General features: G+C 48.4%; 1 protein-coding gene across 4 annotated transcripts in view; it reads right to left on the reverse strand.

Annotated features, from left to right (window-relative positions):
- PRDM11 (PR/SET domain 11) overlaps window positions 1-19409 on the reverse strand; it is a 99523-nt gene that overhangs the window by 26114 nt on the left and 54000 nt on the right. For all 4 annotated transcript variants that reach the window (XM_054699249.1, XM_054699248.1, XM_037522406.2 and 1 more), the window contains one exon: window positions 2055-2122. In XM_054699249.1, coding sequence (XP_054555224.1) covers window positions 2055-2122 — 68 coding nt within the window. The remainder of the gene's footprint in view (window positions 1-2054; window positions 2123-19409) is intronic.

A 19409-nucleotide genomic window follows, 5' to 3' on the forward strand; every position in this document is an offset into this window, starting at 1 on the left:
CAGACCCCATGGCAGCAGGAGCGGCACAGAGCCCAGGCGGCACACGGCCCGGGAAGCCATGCTTTGCTAGGATCCCGGTGCATAAGTGGAAAGAACACTGGCCCAGAAGTCCAGAAATGGGTTCAGGCCTGGTTCTGCCACTGACTGCGTGGTCCTGAGTGAGTCCTGGCCCTGCGCTGGGCTTCAGTTTTACCATCACAGCAAGAAGAGCAGCACCGAGCAGTGGTTCACAACACTAAGAGCACGTCAGAATCACTCTGCAGAGCTTTCAAATACCAGTGCCCTGGGCGGAATCCCAGCCCAATGAAGTCAGAATCTCTGGGTGCCAGATGCTCCCTCAGTTAGTTCAGATGATGAATCTCTTTGGAGTTGTGGGAAAGCCTTGTGCCCAAGCTGAAAGACGAGAACAGAATAGACGCAGCTCTACGGGATAAAGCTTCTGGAAGCCTGAAAGTGACAGCGCAGGAAGGCGGGATGCTGGATGCCACTGACACACACTCCCCTCTGCTTCTCAGAGCCAGACTGAGCCAGAAGGGCACAGGCCGGGGGCTCCAGCCCCTCCGGCAGGCCTGGCAGGCAGCTGGTCCCGCTTGTGTGTCTTTGCTCATAGCACCCTCAAAGGAAACTCTGGCCCCTTTGAAGGCTCGGCCTGAAGGCCCCTCTTTCATCTGCCCTTTGCTGCACATTGTCTGTGCTTCCCTTCAGCAGCCATATGAGAAAGAGCCCTTTCCTGAGTGGAAGATGTGAGTCCTGGAATGGCCAGCTCAGACCGGGTCAGGCCAGCCCAGGCCAATCCAGCTAAGGCACCTGGGACCTGTCCTGCCTCACACGGGTGCTCAGTAATGGGTGGTGAACTGCATGGGCTGAGCCGACCTGGACCCAGTGGTTGGGGAGAAGGCAGCAAGGAGCACTGTTTACCTTCGAGCCTCTTTCGGGACAGTGGCCAACCAGACTATGTGTGTGGGCCCGCTCATCCCTGCAGCCCCTGCTTCTGCACCTGTTAAATGGCAGTGAGAAGAGCTGCCCTAATGAGTAAGGAGACGAGTCCTCCACTGCTCCGGAGAATGAGCGCAGCCACCGATCGGCAGCTCTCATGTGGGAGAGCAGATGGACAGAGGGCCCAAGAAAGGGACAGGCAACCTTGTCAGGGACTCCACACCGATTGCTCCTCATTTGCTGGGAATGTCTCTGAGTTAAATACAGGAAACTCCCTCTTTAAAGTCCCGACCTGCCATCCCTCCAAAACAGTCCCTCCACCAGTACACCCCATGGGCATGGAGCTGCATAGCTGCCCAGAGGCCCCAGTGCACAGTGCAGCCATGCCCCTGGGCCCAGGCCCCCCAAAACCCCTTTCCTTCCCAACCAGATCCAAACCCCCTACTCAGCACCACACCTGGGTCCCAGAGAGGCCGCCAAGGAGATACTGAGGCAAATCTAGGTGGGCCCTGGGCCACTGCGCGGGCAGCAGCACAGAGCTGGGAGAGCCAGGCCTGGGTGTGCCGCCCCGGCACCTCTGAAGTGTCCTTCTGGAGCAAGCCAGCTTCTGTCCCGAACACCGGAGCAGGGCACACCCTTCTCAAAAGGACTAAGCCTGGGCAGCAAGCACCCTCGAAAATTGTGCCAGAGGCCTTGTTGGGAGACTGCTTTTCAGAGAAGCCATTTAAACAACCGCTGGAGGTGATAGTAAGCTGTACGCCGGTCTAGCAGTGTCTCCCCTGAAAGGTGTCAGAGTCCTGAAGGGAGGGATACCTCCCCCACTAGGAAATGCTGCCAGGAGCTTGGGGTGTGGGTACTCCAGACACACGGACAAGTGTGCTACCTCTAGGAGTCCCTGTACCTGCCAGCCTGGCCGTAGTCCTTCTCCAGAACCCCCTGATGGAAACCTGTGGGAACTTGAGAGGCCCCTGGAACTAGACACATCCCAAACCCTACAAACGGAAATCTGGGGCCCTCCAAGGGGCTCCACCACCAGAGACCCTACAGGCCGAGCATGCCCCCTCGGCCTCCTCTCCAGAGTTCAGGCTCCCGGAAAATCAGCAGAGAGCAGGACTCACCTCATCCAGTTGGCCTTAGACTCATCTGACCCGTCTATGGACTTGTAGCGGTTGTTCTTGTCCACAATCTGGAAGACAGAGAGAGTCTAGAACGGGCTGTTCTAGAACAGGCTCCCATATCCCGGTGCTCTTCTCCAAGCCAGGCCCCGCAATCTGGATCCACCTGCTGCAGCAGAGAACTATCCATTTGCCCTCACCCCACAGTGTCCCCACTGGTAGAGGGTGGAAACCCCGGTGAACCCCATCTCCCTCCTTTGTCTTGATAGAATACCCAGCAATTTGCCCAACCAGTGGTTCTTCCAGACTCACATGGCAAGAACAAAAGGTAAGTCCAGCCCCCTTACCCCCACGTTCTCTAGTTTCTGTGGGAGACGGGGGATAGAGACCAGCACTGGGTGACCAGGCGAAGGTGATCCCAGAAGGCTCCTCCTCTCGCCCATCTCCAAACGTTTAAGAGCTTCAGGATTTGGGGTTGGGCCCTACTCTCTTTTGTAAGAATGCCCACAATTCATCATCACTCTTAGCTCAGTTGAGTACAGAATTCTAGGCAGATTAAGTGTTATTTTCTTTTAGCACTTTGAATTTTCTTTCAGCACTTTGAAGATCTCCAAAGAGGCTGCCATAGGCTCATAAGTAACCTATTGTTGGTTTCATGTTATTCTTTTGTATCTAGTCTGCCTATGGTAAATTTTTAAGACTTCCCCTTTGTTCTTGGTCGTCTGCTGTTTCATTATGCGTTTTTGAAATGGAGATTTACTTTTTTTTTAAATTCTCCTCATTACTTGATAAGCACATTACTTGATGAGGATTTGTATCTCTTTTGCAATTCTGGAAAATTCTCACCTATTATGCTTTTGAGTATTGCTTCTCAGTCATTTCCTCTAGTTTCTTTTTATAGACATTCAGCTAAACATATAATGAAAATAGCTCAATCTATTTTCCATGTCTTTTAACTACCCTTTCATATTTTTCTCTCTTTATCTTTCTGGGCATCACTCTGGTAAAGTTACTCAGAAAGACTCCAATTCATTAATTCTCTCTTTGACTGTGTTCAAAGTTTACCCATGTATTGAGGTCCTCTTTCTTTCTTTCCTTTTTTAATGAACACTTTCACTGCAATGAATATTTTCTTTCTAGAATTTTTAATTGGTTCTTTTTCATAGCCATTTTTTTACTCTGCCTCTGTTTCATGTTCCTTTTTTTCCTTTTCTAACAGTTTTATTGAAATATACTTGACATATAATGTACCATCTAGTAGCTTTTGACATATGTGTAGACTCATTGTCACAAGCAAGGTAATGGACATATCCATCACCCCCAAAAGCATCCCATGCCCCCTGTCATCTCTCCCTCCTGCCTATCTTCATGCCTCCCATCCCCAGTCCACAGACAACCAATGAGTTACATTTTGTCACAAAAAATTACTTTGCATTTTTTAGAATTTTATACAAATGCTACTCCCCGTGGTGCAGCGGGTTGAGCACAGCGCTGTGAAGCTGTCTGCAGCCTCTGCAGTGTGGGTTCTATTCCCAGCCGGCCAGGGAGATTCCCACATGGTGCAACAGACCTCTCCTGTTGTGCCCGCTGCTCCCCCCAGCAGTGCTTTTGGTCTGTCTGCCTGTTCTGCTCCCCACTCTGTCTCTGGTGAATCCTCTCACCCTCCTGCGCCTCTGGCCTGTACCCCAGCTCTTGTATAAATAAAAAATAAATCTTTTTAAAAAAATGCCATGAGACGGAAGCCATGTTTGGCTCTCTTTACTCAGCATTATTTTAAGATTCATCCCTGCCTATGTGTGTACCCAAGTTCATTTCTTTGTATTGATGAGTAGTATTCCATTACTTATATGTGCCACAATTTGTTTGTTCTATCTGCTTATTGATGGACCTTTGAGTAATAGCTGCTATTTAAGTAAAACTAGTAAGAAAAGTCACATACCCATCTTTGTATAGATACATGCAAATTTCTCTTTAACTTCTCTCGGGCAATACCTAGTGAGGAATGGCTGGGTCACATGGTAAATATATGTGTAACATTTAAGAAATTGTTAAACTGTTTTCCAAAGTACTTGCACCATTTTACAGTTCCATCAACCATGTACTAGAGTTCCAGTTAGTTTTGTTTTGTTTTGGTTTAAGCCATTTAAATGAGTTTGAAGCAATACCTTCTCACTGTATTTAATTTGCATTACTCTGGAGATTAGTGATACTAAGCATCTTTTTTTTGTGCACTTATTTATCACTTATTTTCAGCCATGCATCTTCTTTGGTGAAGTATCTACTAAAGTCTTTTGTCCATTTTTAAAAATATTTTTTCTTATTTATAGTTTTGAGTATTTTAAAATATATTTTGGACATAAGTCCTTTATTAGACATATGATTCACCAAAAAATCCTAGTCTGTGGTTGTTTATTCTCTTTATGGGTTGAGGTTTTAAATTGAAACCAACACGTTTCTTTTTTTTTTTTTTTTTTAATTTTCTAGAGGCATGTCTTATTTATCTATTTGTTTGTTTGTTTGGTTTATACATGCACTGGGTACAGTCAGAAGCCGGGAGGGTGAGAGAATTCACCAGAGCCAGAGCGGGGAGCAGAGCAGGCAGAAGGACCGAAGTACACTGCTGAGGGGAGCAGCGGGCGGCAGGAGAGGTCTGCGCGCCATGTGGGACCCTCCTTCGGTGGCCGGGGAGCAGCCGGGGATCGAACCGGCGCCGCAGAGGCCGCGGGCAGCTTCGCAACCCAGCGCTCAACCGCTGCGCCACCTGGGAGGCCCTACCAACACGTTTCTTAATTTGATGTTATTCTTTATTTCTTTGAGGACCCTAAGGCTGTTACTATCTTTCACCTGTATGTATCTGCTTACCTGCTACCTATTAAGAACAGAATATATTTATTGGCTTCTCCTCAAGCTAAGTTCTGGCCAATAGGTGGAAGTATTGTACATCAGCTTCCTGAAAACTTCTTCAAAAGACAGCTGACACATGCCCTTCCACCATCCTGCTGTCTGGAATGCAGATGTGATGGTTGGAGCACTAGCTATCAATTTGGACTATGAGGATAATCCAAGCATTGAAATAAACTGAGCTGGACTGAGTTTGGCTCGCTGAAGATTTAGTGGAACAGTCACCTCACATGGCATAGAATGTATTCATAAAGGAAAACTCCTGTTTTGCTTGAGCCACTGTGAATCTCAGTGACTTAATCAAACCCACTCATGATCCAGACCCTTCTCAGACCTTTAAGCTCTTTTTCAGATACTCAACTATTTTTATTCCAATTAGAATGAATTCACTTGTTATTTGGAGCTGGCTATTTTGTTTTAATATTCATTTTCTTCACTAGTTTTAGAGACTTGGTCTGGAGGGTCATCTTTAGTAGAAGTCTACCTGCCTACTGTTTCTTTCTCTTTTTTTCTCATTTTAAGCAGTCAACCCAGCTCCACTCAGTTCCCACCACACATGGGACACTTCTGTTTCACATTGCCCTGTGGGAGCTGTAACCATGCTCACCTCCCCTGCTCTCTTTTCCTCCCCTCCCTCCCAGCTTCTTGTCTCTCACTCTAATATGTTTGAGGGGAAAAGGATGGGGGCAGGGGCTCATCATGAACTCTCAATCCATCTGGATTGGAAATCTCCCCTTAGCCCCCTTCATCTATACACTTTCTCTGGATATTCAGATCCATTCCCATGCTCTCAATTACTTCCTTGCATACAAATTTTTATCAGAGCCCTAGATGTAGATACCTTATTTCCCACATGACCTCCTTGCACGTCTTATGGCAGGGGACCTCAAACTTGGATATCTTATAGGAGGGACTCAAATTTACGAGGTCCTACTCCCAAGTCTGTTCCTCTCTCATCTTCTCATCAGTGTTTGAAACCACTATCCATTCAGGTTTCAAAAAGAAAGTCCTCGACCCCAAACAATTGAATACTATAGTTTAAATGTATGGTATGTGAATTGTATTTAAAAATAGCTGCTGAAAAAATAAACAAAATCGGGCCTTCCCTTGTGGCGCAGCCTCTGCAGTACCGGTTCGATCCCCAGCCACTGGTGAGGGTCCCAGATGGTGCGCAGACCTCTCCTGCCACCCGCGGCTCCCCTCAGCAGTGTATTTCATCAGTTTGCCTGTTCTGTTCCCCGCTCTGGCTCTGGTGAATTCTCTCACCCTCCCGCGCTTCTGACTGTACCCAGTGCTTATATAAATAAATAAATACATCTTTTAAAAAAAATAAACAAAATCATCCCTCATTTCTCCCTCTCTTAACCCCCATATCTTATTCCTCAGCAAGTCCTCCAGATCAGATCTGCTCCTGTCTCTCTCCACTGCTTCCATCATCAGCTCTCTTCTAGACAACTACCAGGATCCTAACTAGCCTCTCTGGTGCCATTCTTAACTCCCTCTTGATTCTCCTCAAGCCACCAAGTAATCTTTTCTCGATGGAAAGCAGGCCACGTGACTCGCCAGCTTAGGATGACTGCACTTACAATTGAATTAAATTTGGGCTTATGGTCACTGCCATCAAGTTTGTATGACCTGAGCTCTGCCTGCCTTCCCGACTTCTCTTGCGCCTGTCTCCACGCCTGCAGTTTTCTGCAACTATGATAATCTGACGATGAACCTTTACACTGGTTGGGTTGGCTGCCACAACCACTTTTCCCTCCTTCCCTCTTAAAAATAATGGTCATGACATATTCCAAGCATTCAGCAATTATGATGGGTGATGCAGCTGACGACTCTGCACCTCTCAGCCACAGCCAACGAAACCACCCCTGCCGGTCATGCCCCAGTGCTCTCTCCTGTTGCTTCAAGAAAACAACGAGATTCAAGATCATCTCGGCCTCCAACTCAACTCACTCTCCTCCTTCCTGCCCACCAAGGTGACCACTGTCCCAAGGCCTTCCCATGTTTACCCTACACGGATTTTCCCAAAATCTACGTACAAAGCAGTTTTTGCATGTTTGTAAAACTGACAGCAATGGTGCCCGAGCAAACATATCTTCCGCGATTTTTCCCCACCAAGTTGTGCATGGCTTATCCCTTCTTGTCTTTGGGGTCTTGCTTCTGTGCCCTCCTCACCACTTCCTTTTCCTGACATGAACCTAAAGAAGGTTCCCCTGCTGCCCCCTGAACCCCAACACCTGTCTCCCCAGCTTTATCTCTGCGATCTCAGGCTGACACGCCCATTGAGAATGAATCACCACGTCTGTCTTCGGTGGTGGTGGTGGTGTTTATCCAGTGTCGCTTTGGGAACTGACCGTCTCCCTCGCAAGACCAGACGCAAACGAAGGCAAAGCACACAGTGGTCGCATTCATGATGGTGGCCCAGCCCCATGCCTGACACAGGGCATGGCACACAGGAGCACAGGGGCCGAATAAAGGAAAGTACTGGAAGAAAGTGTGATGCCCTGAATAGTTACATTAAAAAAAAAAGTACATTGTATTTATATTTTAGTAAAAAGAAAGTGAGCAGTATGCTGGACTGGTCTGGGCTGGCTAATGAGAGTTGATGAGTAAATGTTCTGGAACTTTGGGCACCAGTTAACATGGCCACTATTAAAAATTAAATTATACAAGTTTATAACAAATGACATTTTTAGAGGTAGTAAAACCCCAAGCTTACCATGTGCTAACTATTGTACAACTGCCTGTGTCCTTGAGGGCTGGCACCTACTGTATCTGTGCAGTGGAGACCCTGCAGGATGGTCACTCCTGCCTCTTCCCAGCTACCTGCTCACTGCCCTCATATCAGTAGCCAGAAATCATCCCCCGTGGAAAAATTTATACCAAGAAAATCAGCATCAATTGGGGCCTCCCTGGTGGTGCAAGGGTTAAGATGCAACCTACAAGGCTGTCAGCAGCCTCTGCGGCAAGAGTTCGATCCCCCATCAGGGAGCAACCCACATGGCGCAGCAGACCTCTCTTGCCTCACCCGCTGCTCCTCTCAGAAGTGTACTCCAGTTCCCCAGGTCTTGTATGCATAAATAAATCAATCTTTTAAAAAAAGAAAAGAAAAGAAAATCAGCACCAATTTACCCACCATCCCCAGCAGATTGCTGGAGATTTTGCAGCACACCAGTGTGCGCATGCTTTTATGTGCAGAGAAAATGCAGGAGTTAAATTTCAAACTCTCAAACTCTACAGAGGAAGAAAGAAGGCAGGTGATGCTTTTGCTTTGTCTATTTATGATATGAAGAGAGACTTCCCCTCCCCTGCAGTCTCTCCAGAGGATGTGCCAGTCTCAGGGACCCCATCCCAACCCCCAATTTCATAGAACCCTATCTGTTATCACAACGCTAATTTCCCTCATTATCATTTTCTGATTGTTCCTGTCTCCCAGGGGAAAAGACAAGCATCTGTAGGCCCAGAGATGCCTAGAGAAGAAGGGACCAGACAAATCAGCATGGGGAGGAAGGTCCAAGAACTAGAGGGATGCAGGCCTGACTCAGTGTGAATCTAGAATGATTCTGTAAGTCAGGAATATGCATGAGGAACACCCCGAAGCTGTATGTTCTAACATGAAAAACCACCACACTAGGACAAGCAGCCTTGTGTGGTGGGGTGTGCTGGTGCCCGGCAGCATGTAAGCAGTAGCTGGAAGACCCGCTTCCATGGAGGCTGAAGAAGGCTTTCCCCACAGAATGGCAATCTGCCCAATGACCTCTAAAATTCTGAAACTAAGATTATATGATTCTATGTGGACAGATCCTCAGAAAATAATATAAAAACACGATCTTTGGCTCTGCCATGGTAAAAATTAACAAAGACATCAATACTAAGTCATCAACAGTAGCCATTCATGGTATTCCACTGCCCCAGGAACAACAGCCCACTGGAATTCTCACAACTCTGAAATAGCTACTATTATCATTCCCATTTTACAGATTAGGGAATGGATCCAAGACACTTAGATAACCTGCCTGAGGCCACAATGAAAATGCCTGGGGAGCTGGAGTTCAAACTCAGGTCTCTGCTGATTCAGTCTATGGCCTGAAGCACTCTGCAGAGTGATGGATGTTCCCCTGGGGTCCCCCTGATAACCTCATCAGGAAAGTCCTGGAGCCCCCTCTAAACTACCAGCTTTGCCTCTCATTTGAACAAATTTGCTTTGTGAAGATCAGCTTTTTAACACGCAGGACTATTCTGCTCAATTGGGGATCACCGTTGGGCGCCTCTAAATGGCGCCATAACTGGATGCCGTGGAGATTGGATTTTCAAAAACCTGATTTGCTTGCAACTTTCCAGGAACTCAGAGAATCCATAAAGCATTTTGATTTTCAGTCCTACAAAAGCAAAGGTTTAACAAAAATGATTTGTGAAGCCATTCACAGCTGACAAAGTGCTTTCACATACTCTGATGCTCCTCCCTGAACATGGAAGCACAGGCATCCCTGTCAGCTAACTGAAACAGAGATCAAGAGCCCAACCTGAACTTGAATTTGAACTCTAGCTGCTGCTGTGCCCAGAAACACAGAGGGGAGTGAAGAACACTCAGGCTGGAAGAGAGCCTCTGAGGTTATTCAGGTCCTGAGTTCTGAACCTGGTGTCTATGAGCAGCAGGAAGGGGAGAAGGGAGTCTTTTAAATGTGCAGTGGGGTCTCCCTGGTGTGGCAAGGGGTTAAGACACAGCACTATGAAGCTATCTGCAGCCACTGCCGCATGATCTGGGCCAGGGAGGTGACCCACATGGCGCAGCAGACCTTTCCTGTCTCTCCCCCTGCTCCCCTCAGCAGTGTGTCTCAGTGGATCTACCTGTTCTGTTCCCCATTTTGTCTCTGTTGACTCCTCTCACCGCCTACATCTCTGGCCTGTACCCCAGTTATTGTATGCATAAATAAATAAATCTTTTAAAAAAATAAATAAAATAACATGTGCAGTGTTTTGTAAATATTGGAAATGAGCATAACTTTCAGGTGGATAAAAAAAATGCTCGAGAGCCTGATCTAACCCAACCCACCCCTCATTTAACTAACAATGAAAATAAGACTTTCTTTTTATTGTTATAAAAGTCTGGTTCATCAAATTTCAAAAAAGCCCTGAAGAGGCCTCCCTGGTGGCCTGGGTGTTAAGTCTCAATGCTATCACCACTATGGCCTGAGTTGGATCTGGCCAGGGAGTTAACCCTAACATGGTGCAGCAGGCCTCTCCTGTCTCTCGGGACCTTAGCAGTGTATTTCAGTAGATCTGCCTGTTCTGCTCCCCACTCTGTCTCTGGTAAATTCTCTTATCACCCCCTACCCTGCACCTCTGGCCTACACCTCAGTTGTCTACAGGAAAAAAAAAAGAGGGGGCTTCCTTGGTGGCGCAAGGGGTTAAGACATAGCACTATGAAGCAATCTGCAGTCTCTGCAGCATGAGTTCAATCCCCGGCCAGGGAGTTGACCCACATGGCACAGCAGACCTCTCCTGTCTCACCTGCTGCTCCCCTCAGCAGTGTGTTTCAGTACATCCGCCTGTTCTGCTCCCACTCTGTCTCAGGTGAATCCTCTCACCCCCCACACCTCTGGCCTGTACCCCAGATCTTGTATGCATAATTAATTAATCTTAAAAAAGAAAGAAAGAAAAGAAAAGCCCTGGGGACCTGGTAATGAAGCATTTTCACTTACAACCCAAGACTGACACATTGTCACTTCACTCACACCCCCAGCCTGTCCGGAAACCCAGGTGAGGCTAAGGGGAGGCAGGCTGGCCAGCTGTGAGCTGGCGTCACCTGCTTTGCACCAGGCACACAATAAGCATTCGTCCTCACGCAACTCCAGGATAGGTTCCATTAGACTGTGCATCCCCATTTAATGGATTAGAAAACCAGAACTCAGAGACAGCAAGTGAACAGCCCAAAGCCACGCTTCCCATGTGTGGAAGGAATGTGTGAGCCAGAGCCCCAGATCCTCTCAGGCCTGTTTGCCCTCCCCAAGTCCCTCTGTTCTGCCTGTAAAAGGCACCAGCCTTGGAGCTAGTTGGCAGGACCCAGAACACGCTTGGTGTCACTCTTCCTGTGATGAACTGGCTGCTGGTGGAGTCGGGAGAACAGGTCCTCCAGCAGGAAATTCTGGGATCAGCTGTCAGGCGCCTGGCCTAAATCCTGTCTCTTACATATGCCTTATGTGGAGGGCAAGGATAGGAGAGGTCCCGGAGAATCTGCCCAAATGGGAGGCAGCAAAAATGCACATTGGGATGGGCCTGTGGCCAGAGAGAAATTAGACAAAACCACCTTTAAGTCCTACGCTATAGATTTGAAGGGTTTTCCAAGTTAATACGGCAGAGCGGAGTAGGTGACAGGGCTGGTGTAAAAATCACCCACAGAATTTTTCAATAGAGAACTTTGAACACCCATCATGGGTAGCTCTTCCCACATAACCAGTGGAATGAACAAGAGATAGGAAAAAGCAGAGAAGAAAATGAAAAGCTCTATAATAAGATGTCACTTCACATCCCCCAGGATGGCTGGAACCCAAAGTCAGGTCACAAGTGTTGACAAGGAAGTGGAGAAATCAGAGCCCCGATGCACTGATGATGGAACGAACTTAAAATGGTCCAGCTGCTTTGGAGAAGTTTGGTCGTTCCACAAACAATTAAGCAGAGTTACCCCATGACCCAGCAATTCCACTCTTAAGTATATACCCAGGAGAAATGGTGTGCAATGGCGTGCACAGAGAAGCTTGTGCACAAGTGTGTGTGAGCATCATTCACAATAGTCAAAAGCTGGAAACAACCCATTGTCCAATAACAGATGAATGGATAAACCCAGTCCCTCTGGTGCACTATTTGACCATAAAAGGAAGTTATATAGAGAGAGATGCTACAAGATGGCTGAACCTTGGAAACGTTCAGCTAAGGACACAAGCAAGTCACAAGACCACACACAGTGTGACTCATATGAAAATCCAGAATAGGAAAGAGATGAAAAGTAACTGGTGATCATCAAAGGGGGTGGGGAAAAGGTGGTGTAACAGCCTAGGGATATAATGCCTCCTTGAGGAGATGAAAATGGTCTAAGTTGACTGGTGATGGTTGCACATATTTGTTAAAATCTTAAAGATTGTTGAATTATACAAATTGAATGGGAAAAGTGTAGGGTATGTGGCTTCTATCTCAAGAAGGCTGTGAGACATAAAATCTGCCAAATATTCATTAGTAGCAACCAGGCAGGGAAAAGGAAAGAATCTTATACCATTTGAAAAGTACCCCTTAGAGAGACAGGAGGTCTCTGGGCGAGTGTAAGCTCAAAGGACACCATGTGGACATTTGCATATCACATATGGGGTTGGCGATTAGGAGCTCGTTCCTTGGCTTGAAGTCTTGGCCCCACAATTCACTGTGTAACCTTGGACAAGAAACCTGGCCCTTTAAGCCTGCATTTCCCAGTCTGCCAAAGTGGACAGTAATACCTAGCCCATGTACGCCTATGAGGATACAAGAGTGAAGGCACACAAATTGTTTAGTGCTCAGTAAAAGGCAACTTTACTGTTACTGTTTTCTACCAACCCTTTCCTGAGGACCCACCAGGATTTAGGGGTGCTGAATTAAGTTCTGGGGGTGTTGATCAGATAAGACCTCTCCTGGAGTAATTTTTATTTTATTTTAAAAGATATATTTATTTATGCAAAAAAAAGCTAGGGTGTAGGCCAGAGGTGTGGGGTTTAAGAGGATTCACCAGAGACAGAGTAGAGAGCAGAGCAGGGGGATCTACTGAAATACACTGCTGAGGGGAGCAGTGGGTTAGACAGGAGAGGTCTGCTGCGCCATGTGGGTCAGCTCCCTGGCTGGGATCAAACTCATGCTGCAGTGGCTACTGACAGCTTCATAGTGCTGAGACTTAACCCCCTGCACCACCAGGGAGGCTCTGGAGGACTTTTTAAACACCAGGAAACCCCTATTATTAAGTCATTGAGTTGGGGTTAAGATGCAACCTAGGAAGCTGTCCGCAAGGGGTTAAGATGCAACCTAGGAAGGTGTCCGCAGCCACTGCAGCACGAGTTCAATCCCCGGCCAGCCAGGGAGCGACCCACATGGCACAGCAGACCTCTCCTGACTCGCCTGCTGCTCCCCTCAGCAGTGTACTTCAGTCAATCCGCCTGTTCTGTTCCCCACTCTGTCTCTGGTGAATCCTCTTAAACCCCCCACACTCTGGCCTGTACCCCAGTACTTGTATGCATAAATAAATAAATATTAAAAAAAAAAGACAGCAAGTTTACTAGAAATTAGCATCTCTCAAATGAGGGTCTTTGGATATAATCAAGATCCAAAAGTTCTAAGAATTTTTAATTCAATTTTTCATTAAAAAGTCAATATATGGGGATGACCATGAAATTTTCACCCCACAAGAGCACTGTGCTTCTGACAGGTGAGGAGACCTGGTGCCAGACTGAGTTCCTGGCCCCAGTTCTGCTCCTTCCCATCACCCTTGGGTGGTGACTCTGCACTAGACTTGGGAGTCTTCAGGATGGCATGTACTTCATGGCTTCCAGACCTTGGGTTAAGTCATATGACTGGTTTGGCCAATGGAATGTTAACACACAATGCGACACGATGCATCAGCTCCCCTCTCCCATTCCAGGGCACCCCGATCCAATATTCTGGGCTCAGAACAAACACACATGGAGCCCATCAGCCTGCAGAGAAGATCGGAGCTCATTCAACTGCAGCTTGAGACAAAGTAGCCCTGACAAGCCCAACAAAGTCAGAATTTAACCAGCTGACAAGCCAGGCAAATGAGGAAATGCAGTCAACCCCCGTAGATGTCTGCATAACAAAGAAGGCAGGATGTTCCACACCAGGGGCCAGTAAACTATGGCCTGTAGGTTAACCAGCCCACCACCTATTTAGGTAAGGCCCACCAGCTAGATGGCCGAAAATATACCAAAAGGAGATTATTGCATCATGTGAAGATCACAGTCACAAAGTCTAAACCAAACGTTTACTCTCTGGCCCTTTACACAAGAGTTTTGGACCCCTATTCTATGCCCCTGAATTTAGAGGAAGCTAGTTACAGTAACAGCTGACTACACAACAGTAGTTCTTACTAGGAAGCTCGAGCTAATGAAAAAAAGAACAGATGCAAATGAAACATGGAAATGATGCGGCATGGCAAAGAACACACGAGAAAGAGCCATAGCAGCACTAGCCAAAGATTTCTCAGTGTTTCAGAGACCAATAAGGAAAGAAAATAAAGAGATCACACAGCACCAAAAGCTCAAGCGTGCCAAGCACCAAGGGGTCAGTATCTTAGTCACTAGCACATTCGTCTTATAAACAGCAATTTAATTTCAGCACGACGACATCACCCAACACATTAAATTGATTGTTATTTTGAATTACATTACGTTGGTGTATGTGGTTCTTTTCATTTGGTTATTTGTAAACCTGTCTTGGGTTTATAGTTGTTTAAAAGCTGTAATAAGTGTGTTTATCTCCCTGTATTTTACACCTCTTTAAGTAACATTAGAATAAACTAATGCAACACTGAGTCCTTGAGAACTTTAGAAGTCACCAGAACACAACAAAGATGGGCATCACAACTACAGCAGACATTTGGGAGGCAAGGGATGGAGGATGAGTTATAGGGAGGTTGTACTGGAAATACTGGAGCAATATGGAATAGCTTTTCAGGGTTTACTTTTGTTCCAATATAACAGAATTTAAGAATCAGAGACTCTTCTAGCCAGGGCTAATTCACTAGTATATCTTATTTTGGGGGGAATCCTTGGTTTAGTTTGTCATTTGATAACCAAACTATCACCATTTATAAAAAGCTATATAAGCCAGCTAGGAAATCTGAAGGTGGATTGTAGCTGAGACCATATTGTCCACAGTGAAAATCTCCGGGTGTAATAATCATGTTATGGACAACACATTATATATACACAGGACAGGGGTCAGCAAACTGCCATGCACAGGCCAAATCTAGCCCCCGACCATTTGTTTCTATACAACCTGTGAGATAAGCAGGGTTTCTGAAATGTTTAAGTGATTGAAAAAACAATTTTTATCATTTTATTTGAAATCACACAAAATTTAAAATTTGGTGCTCAACAATAGTTTCTTTGGAACACAGCCATACAGGTTCACTCATGTACTGCTTGGCTGGGGGTGATGTCTGAGTAGCAGTGGCAGAGGCGGTGTGCATGGCCCAGAGAGTCAGAAGTCCATAACTACACCCCAAAAAGGTCAGAGAACAAACAAGAACGTGTGCACATAGGCACTCACAGGTGTATATACAGAGATAAAGCACATCAAGTACCAGAGCAACAGGTGACTCTCAGCACAGGGTGTGTGAGTGTTCATTCTGCTATTCTAACAACCTTATATTCTAACAACCTTTCTACAGAGTTCGAAATTTTCACAATAGTTCATGGAAGTGATCAGTCACGAACAGCCTGGCTCATGCATACACAGATCAGCCCAACCTCTCAACGGCCCTTCCTTTGCCTTGGCCCAGCGTCCCCACACCTGCTGACACCTGCCCGCCCCTGCTGACATCTCTTGGAGTCGCTACCATCTGTGCCATGTCCACCTCTCCCAATTATTCAGGGTTTCTGATTCTGTCCTGGGAGGTATCCCACATCCAGCTTCAGCTTCAAGTTTTAAAATAAGTTAGCATTTTACAACGGAAGCAGAAATGGAAAACACTGACACACAGCATCATAGTCTGCCCCTCCCCAGGACAGGAGGAGCATGGCAGGGTGCGAGGCTGGGGCGGCAGGGGAGCAGTGCCACTGCACAATGTCCTGTCTAAGGACCTCCACCCGCAGTCTCCCCTCCAGCTTTGTTGCCCAGAAGGGCCGACTCCTCGGGAGCCCTGGGGACTTTGCCCAGCACAGACGCACGCAGTGGTGGTTGACCAGGCTCACCTTATCCCCACGGCTAGCAGATTTAGAGCCCATATAGCTAAGAGTGCAAATATAGCTCATTATGGTAAGCATTTTTAGCTTCATTCCTGGCTCCATTTAGGGTCTCCACCCTTGTTTTTCTTTCTTCTCTCTCCCATGCTATCGTGTTATATTTTATGTAGCCTACTAAGCTGCCTCCAACCCCTTCTGGAACAAGACTGGCCCTAAGTGAAAAACAGCGAGTAAAAACCCTGCACTGGCCTCCTCTTTCTTCTGCCACCCTCTTTACCAAGCCCGAGGGCAGTGGGGCGCACCCCAAGCCCCTCGTGCCTGCAGTCTCATCTCCTCTGCAGTGTCTGAGGGCAGCCCGGCAACCTTGGCAATGGTTTTATAAGGTTTGCGATTCCCACTGAGACGAGAAAGGAGGGGAAAGGGCGTTTCTTTCCAAAACAGTCAGAAGTGGGTGCAAAACTCCCACCCAGGAGGCCAGGCCATGACAGCTGCAATGTGGAGATGGCCCAGGGGACATGGAGACCCAGGCTGTCACTGAGCCACACGGCAAGCAGTGGGACCAGCATCCCCCAGATTTGGGAGATGGGGAGGGGAGCTATGTGTCAGGCAGGACGAGTAGGACGGTCAGGAATCAGGAACCATGAGACATGCAAGGAAGGCAGACAGGTGCAGGCTGCAGAAGAGGGTGGGTTCTGGAGTCCTGCTGCTGGGGTGTGAAAACCAGCTCAGCTACTGAACTCTTTAGCTTGTGCAGAACGATTCACCTCTCCTGGCCTCGGTTGCCCAGCTGTGCAGTGGATAGAACAATAGTGACTGCACAGGCAGCACTATGGCATCACATCTAATGAGGTTGTGCAGAAAAGAGCTGAGCACAGACCGACACCCGGCAGGTGCACAATACATACTCACGCGGCGCTCGCCACTAACCCAGCGCCGCCCCGAGTCACATGCTGACGGGTCATGGGGAGAAATTGGTCATGTTGGATGGGACTAGAGATTTGGAAGGCAGCAGAAGGTCAAGAAAGGACAATATAAGTGAGATTTCAGGGTGGGCTTGACGAATGTAGCTTAATTAGGGTGTAGGTCATTGGATCCTCGTCCAAAACCAGCACTATGGTTCTGCCCATTGGTGCCCCCTGCTCCCTCACAGTCCACCCCTCGTCTGAGGTTTTCCCCAACTCAGGCCCTGGTGGAGGACGGACACACACACACACACACAGGCTCTGCTTTCTTGAGCTACCCTGCATCTTACCTCTCTGGGTCCACATGGTCCTGTCACCTCCAGCTATCCCCTCCCCGTACCAGCCCACAAGCCATAGCTCCGAGGTGCCAGGAGGAACCCTCCAGGAGCGACACTGTGGGCCTCCAGCACACCCGAATGGGGTCCACTCTTGACAGGCAGAGCCGCAAAGGCCAGGTTCCCTTTCTTCCCTCTCTCCACATCCCAACACCTAGCCTGGGGAAGCCCCTGCTTCCGAAAACCCCCCCTGGCCCTGATGGGCTGTCCGAGGTGTGAACTCTGGGGGGCAGGTAGAGGGGATCCTAACAATTCTTCCTCTGTGTGGCCTAAGATTTTCTCCCCTGACGTCTCCCTGCAGGGGGAGGAGCCATCAGCCTCCTTCCCTGAACTACTACTGGTCCCTCTAGAACCATCTCCAATCTGCCCAGTGAAAGCCAACTCTCCTCTCCCCACCCCTGCAGCTTCTGCAGCCCGACAGTCCCCAGCAGTACCCTGGCTGGGTATGACTTTGTGGGACACGCCTCCTCTACCCACCTCAGCCCCTGCCCCCGTGGCTGGACCACAGGCTCCAAGAGAATGGGGGTAACCTGTAATCTCCCACCCCAGCTCAGGGCCTCGGGCATGGGGCTGCTTGTATCCAGGAGGTGGACTGAATTTGGACACATGGCCCAGATGGCCCCTCACTGCTCCACCCCCTCATTCCCATGTCCCACAAAGGAGCTCTTCAAAGCCCCTGGCACAGCAAAGGGGAGCCGAGGTCTACCAGGTGACAACTATGGGCTCTCGACCTCTTCACCTGGAAGAGAGGGTCAGCAGCCTCCACCTGGGAGGCCCTTGTGAGCAGGAAGGTGGCAATCACTGGCATATCACTCGATGAGCCACCAGATTTTTAAAACACGCCAGACACCCTTGCTGGCTCCCTCTCCTCACCTCCCACTCACATCTCAACCCACAGCAATGTGGCATCTGCCTGACAAACTCCCGCTGCCAGGGAGATGGGCCCTGGGTGCTGCCTGGGCCCAGCCACTCTCTGTCCTCAAGCTCCTCAGCCTCTGCAGCACATAGCCCATACCCCGGCCCTGCCAGGGCTGCAGCTGCATATATTGATATGCTTAGCTCTCCCCTGGGCTCCAGATACACACATACACATACACACACACACACACACACACACACACATGCCCCTAGACGCTCCCCTGGGCATCTCGAGTTCTACTCACCCAACCTGACCTTGCCTTCTCATTGCTCTGCATCCCAGGACACCTCTGTCCACACATTTCAGTGCAGACATCCGCCCAAAACACAAGACCCATGGCCCGAGTGTGGCTGACAAACACCACAAACACAGCAGCTTCAAACAATTTATTCTCTCATGCTTCTGGGGGTCAGTCCTAAAATCAACATGTCAGCAGGGCTGCCTTTTTTTCTGGAGGCTCAAGGAAGAATCTGTTTCCTTACTTTTTCTAGCCGCCAGACGCTGCCCACATGCCTTGGCTCCTGGCTCCATCCACCGTCAAGACCAACAGGGTGACTCCTTCCAGGCTCATTCCTCTGACTCTGACCCTCCTGTCCTCCTCTTGCCAACGTGCTTGTAATGGCGCTGGGCCCACCCAACAGTGCCACATAATCTGTCCAGCTCCAGGCCCTTAACTGCAGCACATCTGCCAAATCTCTCATGCCACATAAAATAAGTTTCTCATAGGTTCCAGGATTCAGACAGGGATCTTTCCGGGGGGTCACGGGGTGCAGGCACTGTTTGGTCAATTACACTTTCCCCACTTCCATCTGCTCCCAACCTGCGGGATATCCTGCCGGTGACAGAGGAAAGGCTGACCTGCCTCCTCTTCTCGAGATTCAGTGTCTCCACCTGCACCTCCTCAGGTGACCTCAAAGCGCACTGGTCATACCTTCTCTCTCCTCTACAGCCACGGACCGTTTAATGACAGGATGCCGTCCATACGCGACTTGGTCATTGTGCCCACACCACAGAGGTAACGAGACCACCCTGGATGGGGCAGCCTCAACCTGGCTAGCGGCCTGAGCCTACTGGCACCGCCTTTGCCTGTCTGGTGGGTCAGCAAGCCAGGACTGGACTCGGCCATTTCTTGGCAGTATTTCCCAGTAGGCATCCTCTGCTGGATTTTTACAGGATGTTAATGTCTCTCTAAAGAACAAACTCCCTTTCTGGACCTCTCATAACAAACTCACTCTGGCCTTCACTCTGCCAGTCACCTAGCTAGAGGGGCTGGGTCCTCTGAGACTGCACCCTGCCCCTGT

Source organism: Talpa occidentalis, unplaced genomic scaffold, assembly GCF_014898055.3.
Source record: "Talpa occidentalis isolate TD23 unplaced genomic scaffold, MPIMG_talOcc4v2.1 talOcc4.3, whole genome shotgun sequence".
Classification (NCBI taxonomy): domain Eukaryota; kingdom Metazoa; phylum Chordata; class Mammalia; order Eulipotyphla; family Talpidae; genus Talpa; species Talpa occidentalis.